We start from the raw sequence: 22,489 nt of genomic DNA, 5'->3' as shown, positions 1-22,489 counted from the left end.
GGCTGAATGAGCAGGTATTGGACACCTCCGTCTTCTTGCACACATCCTCGCTCATCCATGCAGACTGGACACTGGCCAAGAGTTGGTGGGCGGTTCGCTTGGTTGCTTTGTTGTGTCTGCTCCTGTCCCTGGCCATGCTCCTCCCACCCCAGCAGATGATGGCGTAGAACACCGCAGAGGCCACCACAGTGTTTATGGGTGTTGAAATTATGTTTTTGTTTTGTTTTGTAAATGTGCTGCCGCTTGCTGCTTGAATAGATGCTGGAGTGTAAACCAAAAAATGGCACATATGTCATCTCTGTATGCATTGCAACTCTAAAGTACTTTTTCTACATTCCAATTGTATTTATTGATGAAAAAAACAAACAACCAACTCCACTTGCGATGGCTGTAAAGTTCAGTGATGTGTTGCTAACTTCAGACTTCTTTTTCTTTGTTGATGTTTTGCGGTAGGATTGTTACATCCAGGATGTAACAATGCAGTTAGTCTACCAGAGTCCACATTGTGTTAAAGGGGAACATTATCACCAGACCTATGTAAGCGTCAATATATACCTTGATGTTGCAGAAAAAAGACCATCTCTTTTTTTTAACCGATTTCCGAACTCTAAAATGGGTACATTTTGGCGAATTAACAGATTTAAGTTGCTCCAGTGTAAATGCGAAAGTCCGGATCGTTTGTTCTGCACATTTTACCGGCGATGCTAAGGCAGACATGGCAGAATAGCGTCAATAGCTATTTGCTCAATAGCTTCAGTTTCTTCTTCAATTTCGTTTTCGCTATGTGCCTTCATACTCCAACCATCCATTTCAATACATGAGTAATCTGTTGAATGGCTTAAACCGCTGAAATCCGAGTCTGAATCAAGCTAATGTCGCTTTATCTTGCTGTGGTATCCGCTATCTTGTTTTTATTGGGATCACTGGGTGACGTCACAGGAAAATGGACGGTGGCTTCGCAGATAGAGAAAATCAGGCACTTTAAAAACTTTTTTCGGGATATTCCGGGATGGGTAAAATTTAGAAAAAAACTTGGAAAAATAAAATAAGCCACTGGGAACTGATTTTTATTGGTTTTAACCCTTCTGAAATCGTGATAATGTTCCCCTTTAACAATTGTATTCATTAATACTTATAATTGGATAATAACATCAATAAAATGCATTGGAAACCTTGTTTTATTTTATAAGACACAAAAACAAATGAAAACAATGAGTTTTCCTGTCTTCAAAGATGAGAAAAAAAAAGAGTAGCTACATATGTAATATTCAATTCACGCACACAAATTAAAAAGTAACTACAGGACAACATATAACACTAGAAGATGAGAAGCACTACATAAAACATCAAATACACATTCATATTAAACATGCTGTGTTTTTAAAGAAGATTTAGCACAATCGCCGTTTAACTGTTTTTAAATCCCAGCATCTTTCATGACTGTTACACACTTGTGTTTACTGACCTGATACTTATACCGGAACATCTTAGCACACACGGTGCAACTAAAAGGTTTCTCTCCAGTGTGTGTTCTCATGTGTGTGGTCATGTCAAGCTTTCTGCAGAAACTCTTCTTACAAACAGAGCAAGTAAAAGGTTTCTCTCCAGTGTGCGTTCTCATGTGTGTGGTCACGTCAAGCTTTCTGGAGAACCGCTTCTTACAAACAGAGCAAGTAAAAGGTTTCTCTCCAGTATGTATTCTCATGTGTGTGGTCATGTCAAACTTTCTGGAGAAACTCTTCTTACAAACAGAGCAAGTAAAAGCTTTCTCTCCAGTGTGTGTTTTCATGTGTCTGGTCATGTGTTGCTTTGTGGAGAAACTATTCTTACAAACAGAGCAAGTAAAAGGTTTCTCTCCAGTATGTATTCTCATGTGTGTGGTCATGTGTTGCTTTGTGGAGAAACTCTTCTTACAAACAGAGCAAGTAAAAGCTTTCTCTCCAGTATGTGTTCTCATGTGTTTGGTCATGGTAAGCTTCATGGAGAAACTCTTCTTACAAACAGAGCAAGTAAAAGGTTTCTTTACAGTATGTGTTCTCATATGTGTGGTCATGGCAGGCTTAATGGAGAAACTCTTCTTACAAACAGAGCAAGCAAAAGGTTTTTCTCCAGTGTGCGTTCTCATGTGTGTGGTCATGTGTTGCTTTGTGGAGAAACTTTTCTCACAAACAGAGCAAGTAAAAGGTTTCTCTCCAGTATGTATTCTCATGTGTACTGTAAAATTATTCTTCCGTCTAAATGATTTTCCACATTCAGAGCAGTCAAAGTGTTTGTTGTTAGTGTGATGTCTAGTATCCCCTTTAGAGTCATTTTTACTCTCCAAAAGTTTTTGGATGTGGTCACTGTGATCAGAAGAGTCTGACATCATGTGGTCCATGTCTGACAGTGGAGCAAAGATGCTCCCTGGTTCTGACTTTATATCTTCACAATGCTCTCCATCAGCTTCTGTGATGTGTTGACTTACAAGCTCCGCCCCTCTGTTCTCGTCGCTTTGACTGTGATGAAGCTGTAAGGACTGAGCTTCATCTTCATCATGAAGCTGCTCCTCTTTAATGTGGGAGGGGGCCTGTAGCTCCTTCTGTCCCACACTGGTGTGCCACTCCTGCTGCCCGGAGGGAATCTCTTCATGACTCCCTGCTGACACCTGCTGGACGTCTGCAGAACATAAAACACAAATGAGGTGTTACTGTACTGAAGTTTGCCGTATTCAACTATTCACATGTGAGCTAGGCCAAACAGACAGTGATGGGCAAGCTACCTGGAAAATGTAGTAAGCTAAGCTACAAGTTACTCGCCATTAAATGTAGCTAAGTTATCCTCAGAGAATTGTAGCAAGCTACACTACACGCTACACTGTAAAAGTAGCTTGCCACATCAAAGCTACATTTAACAGCATTTCTATCTATTGGCCCACATGTATAATATCAATGTCAATGTAACAGAGTGTAGAAATGGACCCAGTGAGGGTTCATTGCTGTTAACTATCTGTCATTTAGCTAAGGACACCTTACAACTACCTCTAGGGGTCCCCGCACTCCACTGTATGCATGAATTTATTTGTTCTTGTATTTATACTCTTCGTGAGACACCAACAAGGAAAAGTACCTTCCATATGAGGAGGTGTGAACAAGTAAGGACATACATCATGGTCCCAATGCGGAAAACCATTGCATCTAATAGAGAATGTCTCATTTGCACAACTGGTGGTGAAATCCATCAAAATTAGGGTGGTACCAAAAAGGAGGAATTTTATCAAATTGAATGTGTGTCAGTTTTAAAAGTGCTCCCCTTCAGGTCAACATATGAAATAACAACTGTTTGTAAAAATGTTAAGTGCTTCCCCTTTCTTCAACATATGTAATAACAAGTGGAGGTAAGAAATTGAAATGTGCCCCCCTTGGCCAAAATTAATTTTAAAAAGTATATATATTAGGGGTGTGGGAAAAAATTTGAATCAAATACGTTGTGCGATTCAGAATCGATTCTCTTTTTTTTTTTTAAATCCATTTTTTTATTTTTTTTTAATCAATCCAACAAACCACTGCACAGCAATACCATAACAATGCAATCCAATTCCAAAACCAAACCTGACCCAGTAACACTCAGAACTGCAATAAACAGAGCAATTGAGGAGACACAAACACGACACAGAACAAACCAAAAGTAGTAAAACAAAAATGAATATTATCAACAACAGTATCAATATTACTTATAATTTCAGCATTGCAGTGATTAAAAATACCTAATTGACATTATCATTAGACATTTATAAAAAATTAAAAAAGAACAATAGTGTCACTGTGGCTTACATTTAGATTAGATTAGATAGTACTTTATTTATTCCGTCAGGAGAGTTCCTTCAGGAAAATTAAAATTTTCAGCACAATCCCATTTGCATCGCATCTCATAAGCTTGACAACACACTGTGTCCAATGTTTTCACAAAGACAAAATAAGTCATATTTTTGGTTCGTTTAATAGTTAAAACAAATTTACATTATTGCAATCAGTTGATCAAACATTGTCCTTTACAATTATAAAAGCTTTTTAAAAAATATATACTACTCTGCTAGCATTTCAGTGGACTGGGGTAGATCCTGCTGAAATCCTATGTATTGAATGAATATAGAATCGTTTTGAATCGGAAAAATAGCATTTTTGAATCGAGAATCGAGTTGAATCGAAAAAAATCGATATATTTTCGAATCGTGACCCCAAGAATCGATATTGAATCGAATCGTGGGACACCCAAAGATTCGCAGCCCTATATATATATGTATGTATATGTATGCAGCCCTAAATAAATATATATGTATATGTATATATATATATATATATGTATATATATATACATATATATATATACATACATATATATATACATATATATAAATATACATATATATATATATATATATATATACATACATATATATATATATACATATATATATATATATACATACATATATATATATATACATATACATATATATATATACATATACATATATATATATATCGATTATGAACTTATTTGATAATCGATTAATATGTTGATTATTACTTCGATTAATCGATTAATAATCGCATACAAGAGACAAACTACATTTCTATCCTTTCCAGTATTTTATTGGAAAAAACGCATACTGGCACCATGTTCTTTCTACTCTCATAATTCTTACTGATTCTCACATGTGCAAATATTTATGAACCCCAGTAACATACAAATATATCATAACAAAAATCATAGAATGAGATTTCCGGATTTTTAGTTTTCGATTATGTCTCTAACAGTGGAAATACGTCCATGATGAACATTTCAGACCTCTCCCTAATTCATAAATCGGAGAACTTGCAAAATTGCAGGGGGTGCAAATACTTGTGGACCTCACTGTATATATCATGGTAGAGGAGTGTGCTTGTCCCAATGATCCTATGAGCTATGTTGCCCGGGGGCTTTATGCCCCCCTGGTAGGGTCTCCCAAGACAAATTGGTCCTAGGTGAGGGATCAGACAAAGAGCAGCTCGAAGACCTTTATTAAAAATACAGTTGAAGGACCCAGATTTCCCTCGCCTGGACGCGGGTCACTGGGGCCCTTCTCTGGAGCCAGGCCTGGAGGTGGGACACGATGTCGACCGCCTGGTGGCCAGGCCTGTTCCCATGGGGCCCTGCCACGCACAGGCAACGTGGGTCCCCCCTCCAAACCATCCATAGCAGCGCTCATAGAGGTCGAGTGCAATGTGAGCTGGGTGGCAGCCGAAGGCAGGGCACTTGGCGGTCCGATCCTCGGCTACAGAAGCTAGCTCTTGGGACGTGGAACGTCACCTCCCTCGGGGGGAAAGAGCCTAAGCTAGTGCGAAGGTGGAATATTTTCTGGCTAGATATAGTCGGACTCACTTTGACGCACAGCAAAGGCTCTGGAACCAGTTCTCTCAAGAGGGGCTGGACTTTCTTCCACTCTGGCGTTTCCGGCAGTGAGAGGCGACGGGCTGGGGTGGAAATTCTTGTTGCTCAAAAGCCTGAAAGTTGGAGATCAACCCAGTGGACGAGAGGGTAGCTTTCGGGTGGGGGGACGGGTCCTGACTGTTGTTTGCGCTTTTGCGCCAAACGGCAGCTCAGAGTAGCCCCCCTTTTTGGATTCACTCGAAGGAGTAAAGGAGAGTGCTCCCCCGGGTGATTCCCTCATTCTACTGGGGGACTTCCACTCTCATATTGGCAACGACAGTGAAACCTGGAGAGGCGTGATTGGGAAGAATGGCCGCCCGGATCAGAACCAGAGTGGTGTTTTGTTATTGGACTTTTGTGCTCGTCACAGATTGTCCAAAACAAACACCATGTTCAAACATAAGGGTGTCTGTCTATATGTGCATTTGGCACCAGGACAACCGAGGCCACAGTTCCATGTTCGACTTTGTAGTTGTGTCATCGGATTTGCGGTCTCATGTTTTGGACACTCGGGTGAAGAGACGGGCGGAGCTTTCTACCGATCACCACTTGGTGGTGAGTTGGCTGCGATGGTGGGGGAGGATGTCGGACAGACCTGGGAGGCCCAAACGCATTGTGAGGGTTTGCTGGGAACGTCTGGCAGAGTCTCCTGTCAGAGAGAGTTTTAATTCCCACCTCTGGAAGAACTTTGAACATGTCACGAGGGAGGTGCTGGTAGTTGCGTTCTGTACAAAAAGTGCACCTTAATTTAGTGTTGTTTTGATATGTCAACTTAGTGACATCATGCACAAAAGTGCACTCCTAGCTTGTTTTAAAATGTCTCTGACAATCTCGCACTTTCTGTTTGGAAATGACATGAATGTTTGTGCCACTGCTTAATAACTGTTTTATCATTACAGTTTTGGTAAATTGACTTAGTTGTGATTTCCCTCTCTGCATGAAAGTATAAAATGAGCATATATTGATGCAGTATGAAGAAGAATGTTTGAATGTAGACACATAGAATCATCATACTGCTGTGATTATATGCATCGAGTGTTCATTCAAGGCTAAGGCAAAATATCCAGATATATATCGTGTATCGTGACATGGCCTAAAAATATCGAGATATTAATGAGAGACCATATCGCCCAGCCCTAGTTAGAATGTGATATTTTTTTTTAAATATATCCACCATCCTGTCTTTTATAATGACTGTGAACGATAGAAAAATTCCCCAAAAAAGTGCAGTTCCCCTCTAAATTCAAATGATTAGATTTAAGACTTTAAGTCTATGAGAATGAAGTGATGAAGCCTACTTGGATGAGAGGACAAACGTCTTCTAAGACAAAGTGAAGAGTCCAGTTGTGAGGGATTGAATGCCCTTAGAATAAAATGATATGTGGATGTTGTGCTTACTTGGACTGTGATGAAGCTGTGAGGACTCAGGTGGTTTGTCTTCATGCTCTTCAGTCTTCACAGAGACAACAGTCAGTGGAAACTTGCTGAGACCAGCCTCCTCCTGCCCTAGAAGACACTCTTTCTCCTGAGTGATCCACACTTCCTCCTCTTCCTCTTTAATGTGGGGGGGCTGTGGATCCTCCTCTTCCTCTTTAATGTGAAGGGGCTGCTGCAGGTCTATTGGGTAAATAAATAAATAAGAGAGAATATAAATAGCTTTGGACTGACACTGTAAACACATTGACATTATTTGTGTTCTTAACGTGTGTAGCAAAGCCACCAATAAAAACACGGGAAATACCTACTTGTTTCCTAAAATTAATTTAAAAGTGGTACAGTGAGTACAAAAACAGACTTGGAAATTTGATGAGGGGCAAATTGAAAAGTTTTTATAAGTACGAGGCAGCATTGATTGAGGCATTCTTAACTTCACTCATGTAAAGTGTGGAAACATATAATTCTGTATACGATTTATTACACCTACTCTTTATCTCTAAACTTAACCATAATATTATAATGACATTGTCATTACCATAACTTCAATATCATGGAAATAAAACCCATTTCATTCCAATATCACTTTTTTTTTTTAAAACATATGTGGTATGTTTTTGTTATCATGCAAAATACGTTTTGGTGGTCATTTTGTTGGCTGGGCCAAAAGGAACTTTTATAAAAACATGTTTTACTATGTGGTGTTTTATGGAGTATCTCCATCAACAATTCCTCTTTAGGAATTGGAGACCATCTACGACACACTGAAGGAAAGTCAGTCACCTTTATGTTCTTTTAATAAATCAAGTGTTGACTACTTTGGTTATTGAACATAAATGTTTACTTTCACTTATTGATGCATGTAGGTCAGACACAGGAAGTGAAATTATAAGTTTAATTAGATTTGATTACACTATAAAATGTATTTAGTGAGAGTGTGAGTTTTGCGTAAACATGTTGATACAGGTATACATCTTCTTGGGGACTGGAACACAGATATGTCGCGAAGGTATGCACCCATTTTTAAAACCTTCACTAAGCTGTGCCACCAACATTGCCTCACTTAGCTCATTAAGCAAACTACCAGGGTGAGTGAGTCCTTTTAAACCTTCATAGACCTCGTTGTTACTTCTGACCAGTCTAAGATCACCACAAGTGAAACTACTGTATGCGGCTTAAGTGGTCACTCCATGATTTACTGTACCCATAAAGAACAAATAACAGAGACTGGCGGCCACAAAACAAGCGAAGGTTGAATCCTCAAAACCTAGACTAGCAAGACTTTCAATGACAAACTGGCAAATTAAAGGCCTACTGAAATGATATTTCCTTATTCAAACGGGGATAGCAGGTCCATTCTATGTGTCATACTTGATCATTTCGCGATATTGCCATATTTTTGCTGAAAGGATTTAGTAGAGAACATCGACGATAAATTTCGCAACTTTTGGTCGCTGATAAAAAAGCCTTGCCTTTACCAGAAGTAGCAGACGATGTGCGCGTGACGTCACTGGTTGTAGGGCTCCTCACATCTGAACATTGTTTATAATTATAGCCACCAGCAGCAGGAGCGATTCGGACAGAGAAAGCGACAATTTCCCCATTAATTTGAGCGAGGATGAAAGATTTGTGAATGAGGAAAGTCAAAGTGAAGCACGAGAAAAAAAAAAAGAAAAAAGAAAAGGCGATTGCAGTGGGAGCGATTCAGATGTTATTAGTCACATTTACTAGGATAATTCTGGAAAATCCCTTATCTGCTTATTGTGTTACTAGTGTTTTAGTGAGATTATAAAGTCATACCTGAAAGACGGAGGGCTGCGGTGACCACCAGTGTCTCTGATGGAAGCCATGGAGGAGCAAAAAAAGTCATAACTGCCTCTTTGACAGCTGCTGCAGAATGACGCAAACTCCAATCAAGTCTCTGGTAAGAGCCGACTTAATATCACAATGTTCTCATCCAAAAACTTGCTGGTTGACATGTGGTAGAGAAACGTGTTCGCTTGACCGCTCTGCTCCATAGTAAAGCTTCACAACAAACAAAGAAACACCGGCTGTGTTTTGCTAATGGCAGCTGCAATCCACCGCTTTCCACCAAAAGCATTCTTCTTTGTAGTCTCCATTATTAATTATTGCAAAAGATTCAGCAACACAGATTTCCAAAATACTGTGTAATTATGCGATGAAAAGAGACGACTTTTAGCCGTGAGTGGTGCTGGGCTGAAATGTCCGCTCCAAACAATAACGTCACGAGCACGCGTCAACATAAGCGTCATCATTCTGCGACGTTTTCAACAGGCTACCCCGTGGGAAATTTAAAATTGCAATTTAGTAAACTAAACTGGCCGTTAATATTTCATCATTGATTTATAAACTATCAGACTGCGTAGTCGGTAGTAGTGGGTTTCAGTAGGCCTTTAAAGGGGCTTTAAAGGCACAATAGAGGACTAGCATTACCTATAATGTTAGCCGCCTTGTACTAGCTGTTTTTAACTATTTAGCATACATATTGGATGACATCTAAATGTTGTGCTTACTTGGATTGTGATGAAGCTGTGAGGACTCAGGTGGTTTGTTTTCATGCTCTTCAGTCTTCACAGAGACAACAGTCAGTGGAAACTTGCTGAGATCAGCCTCCTCCTGCCCTAGAAGACACTCTTCCTCCTGAGTAACCCAGAGATCCTCCTTTTCTTCTTTAATGTGGGGGGGCTGCAGACCCTCCTGCTGCTGCAAGGGACATTCTTCTTGACGAGCGTTCATCTGTTGGACGTCCGCAAGACAACACAAACAAACTTCAGCTCAAACGTGTCAAATATATCTTTGTGTATCAAATATATTTTCTAAGTGAACTGACACCACTTTGGGGTGATGTTCTTCTACACATGGAATAATCATCAGTTATTGATTATTATGAATTGTGTAATTAATCTTGTTTTCTGCATTTATATAATTGATAAAAAGTAAACTTATAAAAAAAAAACTCCTGCTGGGATTTTAATACGGTCATGACTGCATGAAGTCAGTCTGCACGTATAAAAGTTTCATTGTGCTGCAGCATCAAGTGACGCCAACTCACTCCTCCCACTACCAACCTACCAGCCAACCTTGATGTGCACCTCCAAAATATTCCCACCTCACGTCAACGGTGACCGGGACTGCAGGGCTTTGACTAGCTGGCTTTACTTTTACGCGCAATATCCTCTCCTTGTTCTTCCTTCTACGAAAGCAACATTTTTAACCCAACAGAAAACAAACAGAAGTGCAGCGAAGCACGTGTAACAAGTGCCAGCGAGTGTGGCCGTGCGATAGTATGTTGGTTGAACCTCACCCACACCTTAAGAAATGTGCTGGCGTGAGAAGATATATACCCTCTATATCACCAAAAGTATTTGGCCACCCATCCAAATGATGAGAATCAGGTGTTCTAATCACTTATAAAATCAAGCACTTAGGCATGGAGACTGTTTCTACAAAAATTTTGTGAAAGAATGGGCCGCTCTCAGTGATTTCCAGCGTGGAACTGTCATAGGATGCCACCTGTGCAACAAATCCAGTCGTGAAATGTCCTTACTCCTAAATATTCCAAAGTCTACTTTATTATAAGAAAAGTGAAGAGTTGGGGAACAACAGCAACTCAGCCATCAAGTGGTAGGCCACGTAAAAGGACAGAGAGGGGTCAGCAGATGCTGAGGCCCATAGTGCAAAGACTTTCTGCACAGTCGGTTGCTACACAGCTCCAAACTTCATGAGACCTTCCAATTAACCCACTTATAATAGGCAGAGAGCTTCACGGAATGGCTTTCCATGGCCGCGTAGCTGTATCTAAGCCATACATCACCTAGTCCAATGCAAAGCGTGGGATGCAGTGGTGTAAAGCACGTCGCCACTGGACTCTAGAGCAGTAGAGACGCCTTCTCTGGACTGATGAATCACGCTTTTCCCATCTGGCAATCCGATTGACCAGTCTGGGTTTGGAAGTTGCCAGGAGAACGCTACATTTCCGACGGCATTGTGCAGAGTGTGAAATTTGGTGGGGGAGGAATTATGGTGTGGGGTTGGTTTTTCAGGAGTTGGGCTTTACCCCTTAGTTCCAGTGAAAGGAACTTTGAATGCTCCAGGATACCAAAACATTTTGGACAATTCCTTGGGACGGCACTAAAAGTTCATATGTGAGTAAAGACAGGTGGCCAAATACTTTTGGCAATATAGTGTATATATATATATATATATATATGTATGTATATATATATATATACATATATATATATATATATATATATATATGTATATATATGTATATATATACATACATACACACACACACACACATATATATATATACAGTGGGGCAAAAAAGTATTTAGTTGGCCACCGATTGTGCAAGTTCTCCCACTTAAAATAATGACAGAGGTCTATAATTTTCTTCATAAGTACACTTCAACTATGAGAGACAGAATGTGAAAAAAAATCCAGGAATTCACATTGTAGGAATTTTAAAGAATTTATTTGTAAATGATGGTGGATAATAAGTATTTGGTCAACCATTCAAAGCTCTCACTGTTGGGAGGAGGTATTGGCTCAAAATCTCACGATACATGGCCCCATTCATTCTTTCCTTAACAAGGATCAATCGTCCTGTCCCATTAGCAGAAAAACAGCCCAAAAGCATGATGTTTCCACCCCCATGCTTCACAGTAGGTATGGTGTTCTTGGGATGCAACTCAGTATTCTTCTTCCTCCAAACATGACGAGTTGAGTTTATACCAAAATGGATACATGAATGATACAGCAGAGGATTGGGAGAATGTCATGTGGTCAGATGAAACCAAAATAGAACTTTTTGGTAAGGCGAGGCGCGCCTCGCCAAGGAGCAGCGAGAACACCAAGAAGCGCATATGCCAAATCTTCAAAGAAAACGGCCTACGGATCACGATTGAAGCCAACAAGCAAACCGTCAACTTCCTCGACGTCACTTTCAACCTGAGAAATAACAGCTACCAACCATTCACGAAACCCAACACAACACTCCAATACGTGCACCACGACAGCAACCACCCACCCACCACCACGAAAAGAATACCTACCGGAATTAATAAAAGGCTATCGATGCTGTCATCCAGCAAAGCTGAATTCGACCAAGCAACCCCCCCGTACCAGAAAGCACTTGATGAAAGCGGATACAACTTCACCCTCACCTATGAACCCACCCCAGGAAACCAACCAAAAAAGAGCAGAAAACGAAACAACATCATCTGGTACAATCTGCCATTCAGCAAAGACGTCTCAACCAACATCGGCCGCAAGTTCCTCACTCTGATCGACAAACACTTCCCCAAAGGCAACACCCTAAGAAAAATATTCAACAAGAACAACATTAAATTGAGCTACAGCTGTATGAATAACATGCAACAAATCATTTCAAACCACAACAAAGCAATTGCAAAAGGCCTGCCTACCCCCAGACTAAACGACTCTGAAACCAATAATGAATGTAACTGTCGCAAGAAACCTGATTGCCCTCTCAACGGAGGGTGCTTACAGACATCAGTCGTTTACCAAGCAAAGGTAATTCGCAAGGACATTAACACATCCGACACGTACGTAGGATTAACCGAAGGAGCGTTCAAAACAAGATGGAATAATCACAACGCCTCCTTTAGAAACCAGACTTTGCAGAATTCTACCGAACTCAGCAAACACATTTGGAACCTCAAAGACAATAATGTTGAATATTCAATAACATGGCAAATTCTTGCATCCAGCACACCTTACAACAGTGGTAATAAAAGATGCAACTTATGCTTAAAAGAGAAACTGTTTATTATATATCATCCAGAGCTATCATCCCTCAACAAGCGCAGTGAAATCATTTCAACATGCCGCCACAGGCGGAAACACCTCCTAGGTAACACATGAGCCAATCACCACACCCTACGCCTGCTTGTACCCACCCACTCTGTGCTCTATATAAACCATTGTATGTGAATGCTTCCATTAAAATCTCCTGATGATTGAGGGAACCCCTCATGAAACAGATCTGTAGAGATGAAGTAGTCTTGTGATTTTTTCCCACACCTACATATTGCGCTCTACCACGGTATCGAGCACTATTCTCCGGATAATCCAATCAAGACATATATATATATATATATATATATATATATATATATATATATATATATATATATATATATATATGTATATATATATATATATATATATATATATATACATATATATCTATTTTATATATATATATATATATATATATATATATATAATGTGTGTAAATATATACACATACCGCAAAAAGGGACAAGCGGTATGACAACGGATGGGTGCATGTCATCAGGGTAATAGAAGTGCGTGCAAACAACATCATTTGTATTTATTGCTAATGAAGTTAGCACCAACACAAAGTAGACTACTGCAATGTATGTGTAATACATTATATTACACTGTCATAATAATCCATCCATCCATTTTCAACCGCTTATTCCCTTTGGGGTAATAATAATTAAAATGTCTATCCTGTAAAGCGTCATTGAGTGCACTGAAAAGCACTGTATCAAATAAAATGTATTATTATTATTATTGTTAGTATAATAACATGTGACTTATTCCAGAGTTAAATTACGAGACGTTCGTTCCTTTCTAAGAACAAATATTTAATGATGTTAAGCGTGACTGTAATATACAGCAAACAACCGTTAAAGTATTAAATAAGTCAATATAATTCTCATAAAGAGCATATAAAATACACTCCTCAAAAAAAACGCTAGCATTTGCTACAAAGGCCTGCTAACGCTAGTACGTTAGCCTCAACAACACATATCAGGTAAATAGATAAATAATATTAAAATATATAATTTATATTACCTCATAAGGCGCGTGTAGAAGAGAGGAGTGGAATATATTCTTCCTATTGTTACACCAGCAACTCTTAAATGGGACTTTTTTTATTGGTCTGTGGCCGGGCGAAGGAAACGTGCACCACTCACTATTGTCCCAGTGAAACACGTGTTTGGCCAACATCTGTTCCGCGGTTGAGAACACCTCGAAGACGTCACACAGGAGGAAGAACAAAACAAGATTGCGTCTGACGGAGAATACGTTGTTTGGGTTATTATGGTTTCTTGGTCTTAATTACAACGTGCATGTGCACATGTGTGTCGTTTAACAGAGTAAACGTCGTTATTAATTGTCTGTATGCAGATACATTAGTCTGGGTGCACTTTGACGTGCTAGCCGAGCCTGCAGGTTAGCTTAGCTTGTTAGCTGCTAACAAAGAGAGGCGGAAGTGATCGACACATCAAAGCAGAGATCCAATGTAAGTGTAAAGTGTTTTTATTGTGTGAACATGTCTACATTACAAATGATGTGCGTGTTGGTGACTCAGCGACTAACTGCTGCCGTTGAAGAAATATTTGTGATGTTGGAAAAAAAACAAAACGATAGGAGAGTACAAGGAGGAATTTTGTCCAACAAAAGAGGAGAAGGAGCGACAATATCAACTACTGGACGCTGTTTTCAAGAAATATCAAGTTGTGTTACACATCCATCCATCCATCTATCTTCTTCCGCTTATCTGAGGTCGGGTCGTGTGGGCAGCAGCCTAAGCAGGGAAGCCCAGACTTTCCTCTCCCCAGCCGCTTCGTCCAGCTTTTCCCGGGGGATCCCGAGGCGTTCCCAGGCCAGCCGGGAGACATAGTCTCCCCAATGTGTCCTGGGTCTTCCCTGTGGCCTCCTACAGGTCGGATGTGCCCTAAACACCTCCCTAGGGAGGAGTTTGGGTGGCATCCTGACCAAATGCCCCAACCACCTCATCTGGCTCGTCTCCATGTGGAGGAGCAGCAGCTTTACTTTGAGTTCCTCCCGGATGACAGAGCTTCTCACCTTATCTCTAAGGGAGATCCTTATTTCGGCCGCTTGTCCTTTCGGTCATAACCCAAAGCTCATGACCATAGGTGAGGATGGAAACATAGATCGACCGGTAAAATGAGAGCTTTGCCTTCCGGCTCAGCGCCGCACCGATCCGCCTGTCAAACTCACAATCCTCTCTTCCCTCACTCGTGAACAAGACTCCTAGGTACTTGAACTCCTCCACTTGGGGCAGGGAACTCCACCCTTTTCCGGACAAGAACCTTGGACTCGGACTTGGAGGTGTTAATTCTCATCACAATCGCTTTACACTCGGCTGCGAACCTATCCAGTGAAAGCTGAAGATTCTGGCCAGTTGAAACCATCAGGACCACATCATCTACAAAAAGCAGAGACCTAATCCTGCAGCCACTAAAAATGGATCCCCTCAACGCTTTGACTGCGCCTAGAAATTCTGTCCATAGAAGTTATGAACCTCTTTGGCGGAGTCCAACCCTCACTGGAAAAGGGTCCGATTTACTGCCGGCAATGCGGACCAAGTTCTGACACTGATCATACAGGGAGTGGACTGCCACAATAAGACAGTCCGATACCCCATACTCTCTGAGCACTCCCCACAGGACTTCCCGGGGTACACGGCCGAATTTCTTCTCCAAGTCCACAAAGCACATGTAGACTGGTTGGGCAAACTCCCATGCACCCTCAAGGACCCTGCCGAGAGTATAGAGCTGGTCCACAGTTCCACGACCAGGACGAAAACCACACTGTTCCTCCTGAATCCAAGGTTCGACTATGCGGCATAAACTCCTCTCCAGTACACCTGAATAGACCTTCCCGGGAAGGCTGAGGATGCTTGTACATATTGACACAAATATATAAAAAACACTAACCTTATGACAGATGCTTTTGCAACTTTTCGATTTGATCTTTCACAAAAAGGTTAATTCACCATAAATGATTCCCGGGCGCGGCACCGCTGCTACCCACTGCTCCCCTCACTTCCCAGGGGGTGATCAAGGGGATAATTCATGAAGTCAAGCTCATGCCGCAGAAAGTTGAACGCTGCGGACACGTTTGTTACTGGATACTTTCTATCAGATTTCTGTTTTGGAGACCTTGTGTACGTATTAAGCAACTGTAATTATTTGATATGCTTAAATGTGCTGTTTTAGCTTAGCTGTTGTGTAGCTGCTAGCTCCTCGTAGCCTACAGCAGGTGTGTCCAAAGTGCAGCCCATAGCCATGTATGACAACGGGGAGTGGTGAAAATGTGGTATTTGCGTGTCGGTCTACTCAACGGCAGCTATGCCCTGTTTTGTCATTAGACCTAAGTCTTTGGCTTGGTAGGCGGGTACGAGCCTACCAAGGCAGGTGGTACGAGCATGGAGGAGCCTCTGTAGTGGTGTCGCAGCTTGGTAGTTATTGACTAGTGCTTTTTTTCTCCCTGGACTCTGACTTCATATCTGGTGTTGTCCTTCAGACCTCGGCCAAGAAGCCACGTAAACAGTGGCAAGAATGTGGGCGATAAGAGTGTATGTGCGTGGGCATGATTTTGCACCCAGTTTCAACTGGAACTCAGGACATATGATTAGTTGCACGGCCTATTCTGATCTACATCCAATTACATTTCTTAATGACTTCATCCTTCATTATCTTAATTATATCCCAACTTTAGCTACCTGTAAAAATGAGTGACTTATCCTAGTCCATTTGTAAATAAAGTGTTTTCCTAAATTATAGTCTCCTCACTTGAACCAGAATGTCATTAGGACAAAAGACCCTGCGAGGACTTTGCCCTTTAAAAGGGAAAGCCAAAAAGGACAGTATTAAGATGAATTCATCACATTTACTTTGAGGCATTTTATTATTAATATATTATGTTATTGTTATTTGGGACGGTATAGCTCGGTTGGTAGAGTTGCCGTGCCACCAACTTGAGGGTTCCAGGTTCGATCCCAGCTTCTGCCATCCTATTCACTGCCATTGTGTCCTTGGGCAAGACACTTTACCCACCTGCTCCCAGTGCCCCCCGCATTGGTTTAAATGTAACGTAGGTATTGGGTTTCACTATGTAAAAAGCGCTTTGAGTCACTAGAGAAAAGCGCCATATAAATATAATTCACTTCACATGATATCTTGTTGTTCTATTTTCTAATTTCAAGGGGAACTGCACTTTTTGGAATCATTCACAGTCCCTACGTAAGTAAAAGTTAAGGTCCCAGCATTAGTCACACACAGGGTGTGGTGAAATTATCCTCTGCATTTGACCCATCCCCAAGTTCACCCGCTGGGAGGTGAGGGCAGCGGAAACCGCACTCGGGAATCATTTGGTGATTTAACCCCTAACCCTTGATGCTGAGTGCAGACAAGGAGGCAATGGGTCTGTTTTAAAATGGTTCTATTACAAACCCCCTTTCCATATGAGTTAGAAAATTGTGTTAGATGTAAATATAAACGGAATACAATGATTTGCAAATCCTTTTCAACCCATATTCAATTGAATGCACTACAAAGACAAGATATTTGATGTTCAAACTCATAAACTTTTTTTTTTTTTTGCAAATAATAATTAACTTAGAATTTCATGGCTGCAACAAGTGCCAAATTAGTTGGGAAAGGGCATGTTCACCACTGTGTTACATTTTCTTTTCTTTTAACAACACTCAATAAATGTCTGAGAAATTAGGAAACTAATTGTTGAAGCTTTGAAAGTGGAAATCTTTCCCATTCTTGTTTTATGTAGAGCTTCAGTCGTTCAACAGTCCGGGGTCTCCGCTGTCGTATTTTACGCTTCATAATGCGCCACACATTTTTGATGGGAGACAGGTCTGTACTGCAGGCGGGCCAGGAAAGTACCCGCACTCTTTTTTTACGAAGCCACACTGTTGTCACACGTGCTGAATGTGGCTTGGCATTGTCTTGCTGAAATAAGCAGGGGCGTCCATGAAAAAGATGGCCCTTAGATGGCAGCATATGTTGTTCCAAACCTGTATGTACCTTTCAGCATTAATGGTGCCTTCACAGATGTGTAAGTAACCCATGCCTTGGGCACTAATGCACCCCCATACCATCACAGATGCTGGCTTTTGAACTTTGCGTCGAAAACAGTCTGGATGTTTCGCTTCCCCTTTGGTCCGGATGACACGATGTCAAATATTTCCGAAAACAATTTGAAATGTGGACTCGTCAGACCACGGAACACTTTTCCACTTTGCATCAGTCAATCTTAGATGATCTCAGGCCCAGAGAAGCCGGCGGCGTTTCTGGATGTTGTTGATAAATGGCTTTCGCTTTGCATAGTAGAGCTTTAACTTGCACTTACAGATGTAGCGACAAACTGTATTTAGTGACAGTGGTTTTCTGAAGTGTTCCTGAGCCCATGTGGTGATATTGTTTAGAGATTGATGTCGGTTTTTGATACAGTGCTGTCTGAGGGATCAAAGGTCACGGTCATTCAATGTTGGTTTCCGGCCATGCCGCTTACGTGAGGTGATTTCTCCAGATTCTCTGAACCTTTTGATGAAATCCCTAAATTTCATGCAATTGCACTTTGAGAAACGTTCTTAAACTGTTTGACTATTTGCTCACGCAGTTGTGGAGAAAGGGGTGTAACTCGCCCCATCCTTTCTTGTGAAAGACTTAGCATTTTTTGGGAAGCTGTTTTTATACCCAATCATGGCACCCACCTGTTCCCAATTAGCCTGCACACCTGTGGGATGTTTCAAATTAGTGTTTGATGAGCATTCCTCAACTTTATCAGTATTTATTGCCACGTTGACCAACTTCTTTGTCATGTTTTGCTGGCATCAAATTCTAAAGTCAATGATAATTTTCAAAAAAAAAAAAAAAAAATGTTTATCAATTTGAACATCCAATATGTTGTCTTTGTAGCATATTCAACTATGTGTTGAAAATTATTTGCAAATCATTGTATTCTGTTTATATTTACATCTAACACAATTTCCCAACTTATAATGAAACAGGGTTTGTAGTAATTCTATATGAAATAATATGTCACAAAATCAATTTTAAACCATATTGTCTATCCATAGTAAAAAGTCCTGTCGTCCTGGTTTGTTTTTCTTTTCCTGTTAATAATGTTGTAAAGAGCAGCGTGTTTGTGGTTACTGAGATTTCAAGACAATTCACACGATAACTTGTTTTTCCTAAGTGCATGTAAAAGTACTCAATGCATTGTGTGACTGAGCAGAGATGGTGTGTTTGTCTTGCAGACGTCTATGAAGAACATCGTCACCCTGAGCAACAGAAGTGGAGCTTCAGGATGTGGACGGAGGAGCCACAGCCCTCCCACATTAAGAAGGAAGAGGAATACCCACTGACACCCCATTTTAAAGAGGAAGCGATGGATCCACTGACCTCTCACATCAAGGACAAAGAAGAGGACCCACTTACCCCTCACATTAAAGAGGAAGAGGAAGAACACAGCATCAGTCAGCAGGGAGAGCATCTTGAAGGACTGGAGGAGGTTGATGTCACCAAGATGCCAGTGACTGGTGTCCCTGTGAAGAGTGAAGATGATGAGGTCAAAGGTGAAAGTGAGGAGAAGAAAGAGGCGGAGCCTCCAAGCCGCAGCTCAACACAACACATGACAACAGAAGCTGATGAAGACCACTGTGGAGGATCACAAGCAGACGAGCTCTTAGCTCCACTATCAGATAGTGAGGACACAACGTCACACTCTCCTGACACTGATGATGAAGACTCTAAAGATGATAAGACATGTCACACTGACAACACTCACTTCAAATGTTCTCATTGTGACAAAACGTTTAAATATCCTAGTGATTTGAAAAGACACATGAGAACACACACTGGAGAAAAAACATTTTCATGCTCAATCTGTGGTAAAAGTTTTATACAAAGTGGTTATTTGAAAAGACACGTGACAACACACACTGGAGAAAAACCTTTTTCATGTTCAATCTGCGGTAAAAAATTTACTCTTAAGCATGATTTGAAAACACACATGAGAATGCACACTGGAGAAAAGCCGTTTCCCTGCTCAGAATGTGGTAAAAGTTATGTAAAAAATCAAAGTTTAAAAGCACACATGAGAACACACACTGGAGAAAAACCTTTTTCATGTTCAATATGTGGGAAAGATTTTACTCGAAGGGAGCATTTGGAAATACACATGAGAATACACACTGGAGAAAACCCTTTTTCCTGCACAGAATGTGGTAAAAGTTTTGTAAGAAATCTAACTTTAAAAGAACACATGAGAACACACACTGGAAATAAAACATTTTTATGTTCAATCTGCGGTAAAGATTTTACTCATAGTCAACATTTGAAAAGACACATGAGAACACACACTGGAGAAAAACCTTTTTCGTGTTCAATCTGCGGTAAAGATTTTACTCAAAAGCACCATTTCAAAGCACACGAGAATACACACTGGAGAACAACCTTTTTCATGTTCAATCTGTGGTAAAGATTTTACTCGGAGGGACCATTTCAAAAAACACATGAGTACACACACTGGAGAAAAACCTTTTTCCTGCTCAGAATCTGGTAAAGCTTTTTTACGAAGAAGCACTTTGAAAAGACACATGATTACACACACTGGAGAGAATGTGTTGAGTTGCAGTGTGTGTGGTGAAAGATTCTCTTATAAGTACCAGTGTAAGAAACACAAGTGTGCTGGTGAGAACAGCAGCAGCAAATGAAACTGCAGGATTTGAAATAAACTGTCAAAACTTAACTTTGACCTTCTAACAACATCAGCACATAGGGTCTAACATTTATAGATTAGATATAGATTTTTGCTTTTTTCAGTCAGGTACATGTTTTAATATACATTGTGTACTTTTATTTAAAAAGGAACACACTACTTTGACTTTAAAGGTGAGAATAAACAGGACAAAACATGTTACAAATATTTTTTATGTGTATGAAGATATTCAGAAATAATTTTTAATTATTAATGATGTTATAAATTAACTTTATATGTTGTATGTATTTGTTTTACATTTTTTCATACATTTGCTTTTGAGTACACATAAATCCCTCTTAGTTCATATTTACTGGTTCACATCTGAAACATCTTCTGGACCACTTCTGGACGCAAATTATTTACTCTGTACATCATTTGAGCAGCTGTGTTTTATACAAAATCATATACTTTTAAAATGTGTGACTTTATGAATCATTTGTTGGGTCTCAATAATCCATTCCTTTAATTACCTTTATTACTCTTTTGTAATGTGAATTCTGTTTTATATGTATATGCCCTTTATGCAATATATAGATTAGAGAAAATGGCAACATTATATGTGGAAGGTTGTGAAGGATAATTTTGTTTTTAATCTACATTTTTTATTAAAAAACTACACATGACAATTGTTTTTTGAAGTTGTTCATGATTTTTTCCCTCGTTTAGAATCCCTCAAATATAATCTATTTCAGAAAACATGGAAACGTTTTGAATGTTAGGGAAAAGTCAATAATGTACATCCATCCATTTTTTTCTACCACTTGTCCCTTTCATTTTAATATGTATAGCCTTTAATCACAAACTTGTCCGCCAAAGGGTGTTGTGTTTTGGAGAAACTCCTGTCAGAGTGCTGTTCAACACAGTAAAGAGGAACCCAATAATGCGCAGGACGCTGAGTAAAACGCTTCTTGTACTGCGGAAACCTACTCACAAAAACAATCCCAACTGGAAGTAACAAAAAGCGATGGTGTGAAAGAGAGAAAAAAAAATGTGCATTGTGGAAAAACAAAAACTACTTACATACAAAAATAAACTCAACTTGATTTGGATTTACAAGACGTGCACACTACAAAACAACACCAAGATGGATTGCACTGGGAATGGCCAAGGTAGCAAAATACTCAAAGCATGGAATCAACTGGCGTGGAGTGGAATCACAGAGTGCCATCCAACTGCCAAAGTGCTGCTTAAGCAGCACCAGGGTCCCACAACTCCACCCACAAGGGCAACACAGGAACTCTCGAAGGAAGGAGAAATGTAAGAACAAGGTCAACTGCACCAAAAAAGGAAAACTGACAATACAAACCACAAGGTGGCAGCAGGTTGGTGACAACTTCCCTCAAATTCATTTGGAAAAAATGGACTGAGCATAAGAGATTAATCATCACAAATGAAGTTAAATCATTCAAAAAGTTTACCTATGTAACTCATTTCAATCCAAATTCATCAAGGATGTTTCTCCAGAATGTTCCATTGGAGAATGCTGTCAAACTGTTATGTCTACTAGGAAAATGTAAATCAAATATTTTTTGTCAAATTCTGTCATATGTATGTGTGTGTGTGTGTGTGTGTGTGTGTGTGTGTGTGTGTATGTGTGTGTGTGTGTGTGTATTGTACATTCTAAAATACATTATAAAAACGATTAACATCAAAGACAAAAATAATATCATGAGTGTGATATTTATTTAGTTTCTTTTTTTCTTTCCTTATGCATACTGTTGTTTCAATACATTGTTAAATATTTGAATATTTTTACGTAAATAAGTTTTATGTCTTTGTTTTGAAAATTTGAAATGGAGAAGTTTATTTTTATTTTCGGAATAAGTAATTAGTACATATGGCCCTGCGATGAGATGGCGACTTGTCCAGGGTATACAACGCCCTCCGCCCAATTGCAGCTGAGATAGGCACCAGCGCAGGGAATAAGTGGTAGAAAATGGATGAATTAATGGATAATTATTACATAGTAAAATAGTTTTACCGGGGGTGGAAA

General features: G+C 40.0%; 2 protein-coding genes across 4 annotated transcripts; one reads left to right on the top strand and one right to left on the bottom strand.

Annotated features, from left to right (window-relative positions):
- Positions 1 to 1,167: 1,167 nt before the first annotated feature.
- On the bottom strand, positions 1,168 to 13,966 carry LOC133545395 (zinc finger protein OZF-like). 3 transcript variants are annotated; one of them, XM_061890934.1, is made up of 5 exons: positions 13,759 to 13,966; positions 9,417 to 9,639; positions 8,683 to 8,772; positions 6,847 to 7,065; positions 1,168 to 2,655 (listed from the first exon to the last, which is right to left on the bottom strand). In XM_061890934.1, exons 1-5 carry the CDS (start codon positions 13,912 to 13,914, stop codon positions 1,418 to 1,420), a joined length of 1,926 nt encoding a protein of 641 aa, XP_061746918.1. In that variant the 5' UTR covers positions 13,915 to 13,966; the 3' UTR covers positions 1,168 to 1,417. The 3 variants fall into 3 exon arrangements, with proteins under 3 accessions (XP_061746918.1, XP_061746919.1, XP_061746921.1); XM_061890935.1 differs by lacking the exon at positions 8,683 to 8,772; XM_061890937.1 differs by lacking the exons at positions 6,847 to 7,065; positions 8,683 to 8,772.
- On the top strand, positions 13,891 to 20,357 carry LOC133545476 (gastrula zinc finger protein XlCGF8.2DB-like). Its single transcript, XM_061891110.1, has 2 exons — positions 13,891 to 14,209; positions 18,992 to 20,357. Exon 2 carries the CDS (start codon positions 19,042 to 19,044, stop codon positions 20,212 to 20,214), a length of 1,173 nt encoding a protein of 390 aa, XP_061747094.1. The 5' UTR covers positions 13,891 to 14,209; positions 18,992 to 19,041; the 3' UTR covers positions 20,215 to 20,357.
- Positions 20,358 to 22,489: the final 2,132 nt, after the last annotated feature.

Source organism: Nerophis ophidion, linkage group LG28 (genome assembly GCF_033978795.1).
Source record: "Nerophis ophidion isolate RoL-2023_Sa linkage group LG28, RoL_Noph_v1.0, whole genome shotgun sequence".
Lineage (NCBI taxonomy): Eukaryota > Metazoa > Chordata > Actinopteri > Syngnathiformes > Syngnathidae > Nerophis > Nerophis ophidion.
This window is presented reverse-complemented; position numbering and strand designations above follow the sequence as displayed.

Bases quoted from the DNA above. Each gene is read 5' to 3' on its own strand.
- LOC133545476 (XM_061891110.1), top strand. From the start codon at position 19,042: ATGTGGACGGAGGAGCCACAGCCCTCCCACATTAAGAAGGAAGAGGAA.
- LOC133545395 (XM_061890934.1), bottom strand. From the start codon at position 13,914: ATGTTGGCCAAACACGTGTTTCACTGGGACAATAGTGAGTGGTGCACG. The intron at 9,640-13,758 runs GTAATATAAATT...GACGTCCAACAG, and splicing joins TTCTACACGCGCCTTATGAG to ATGAACGCTCGTCAAGAAGA. The intron at 7,066-8,682 runs GTATGACTTTAT...TTTACCCAATAG, and splicing joins CGCAGCCCTCCGTCTTTCAG to ACCTGCAGCAGCCCCTTCAC.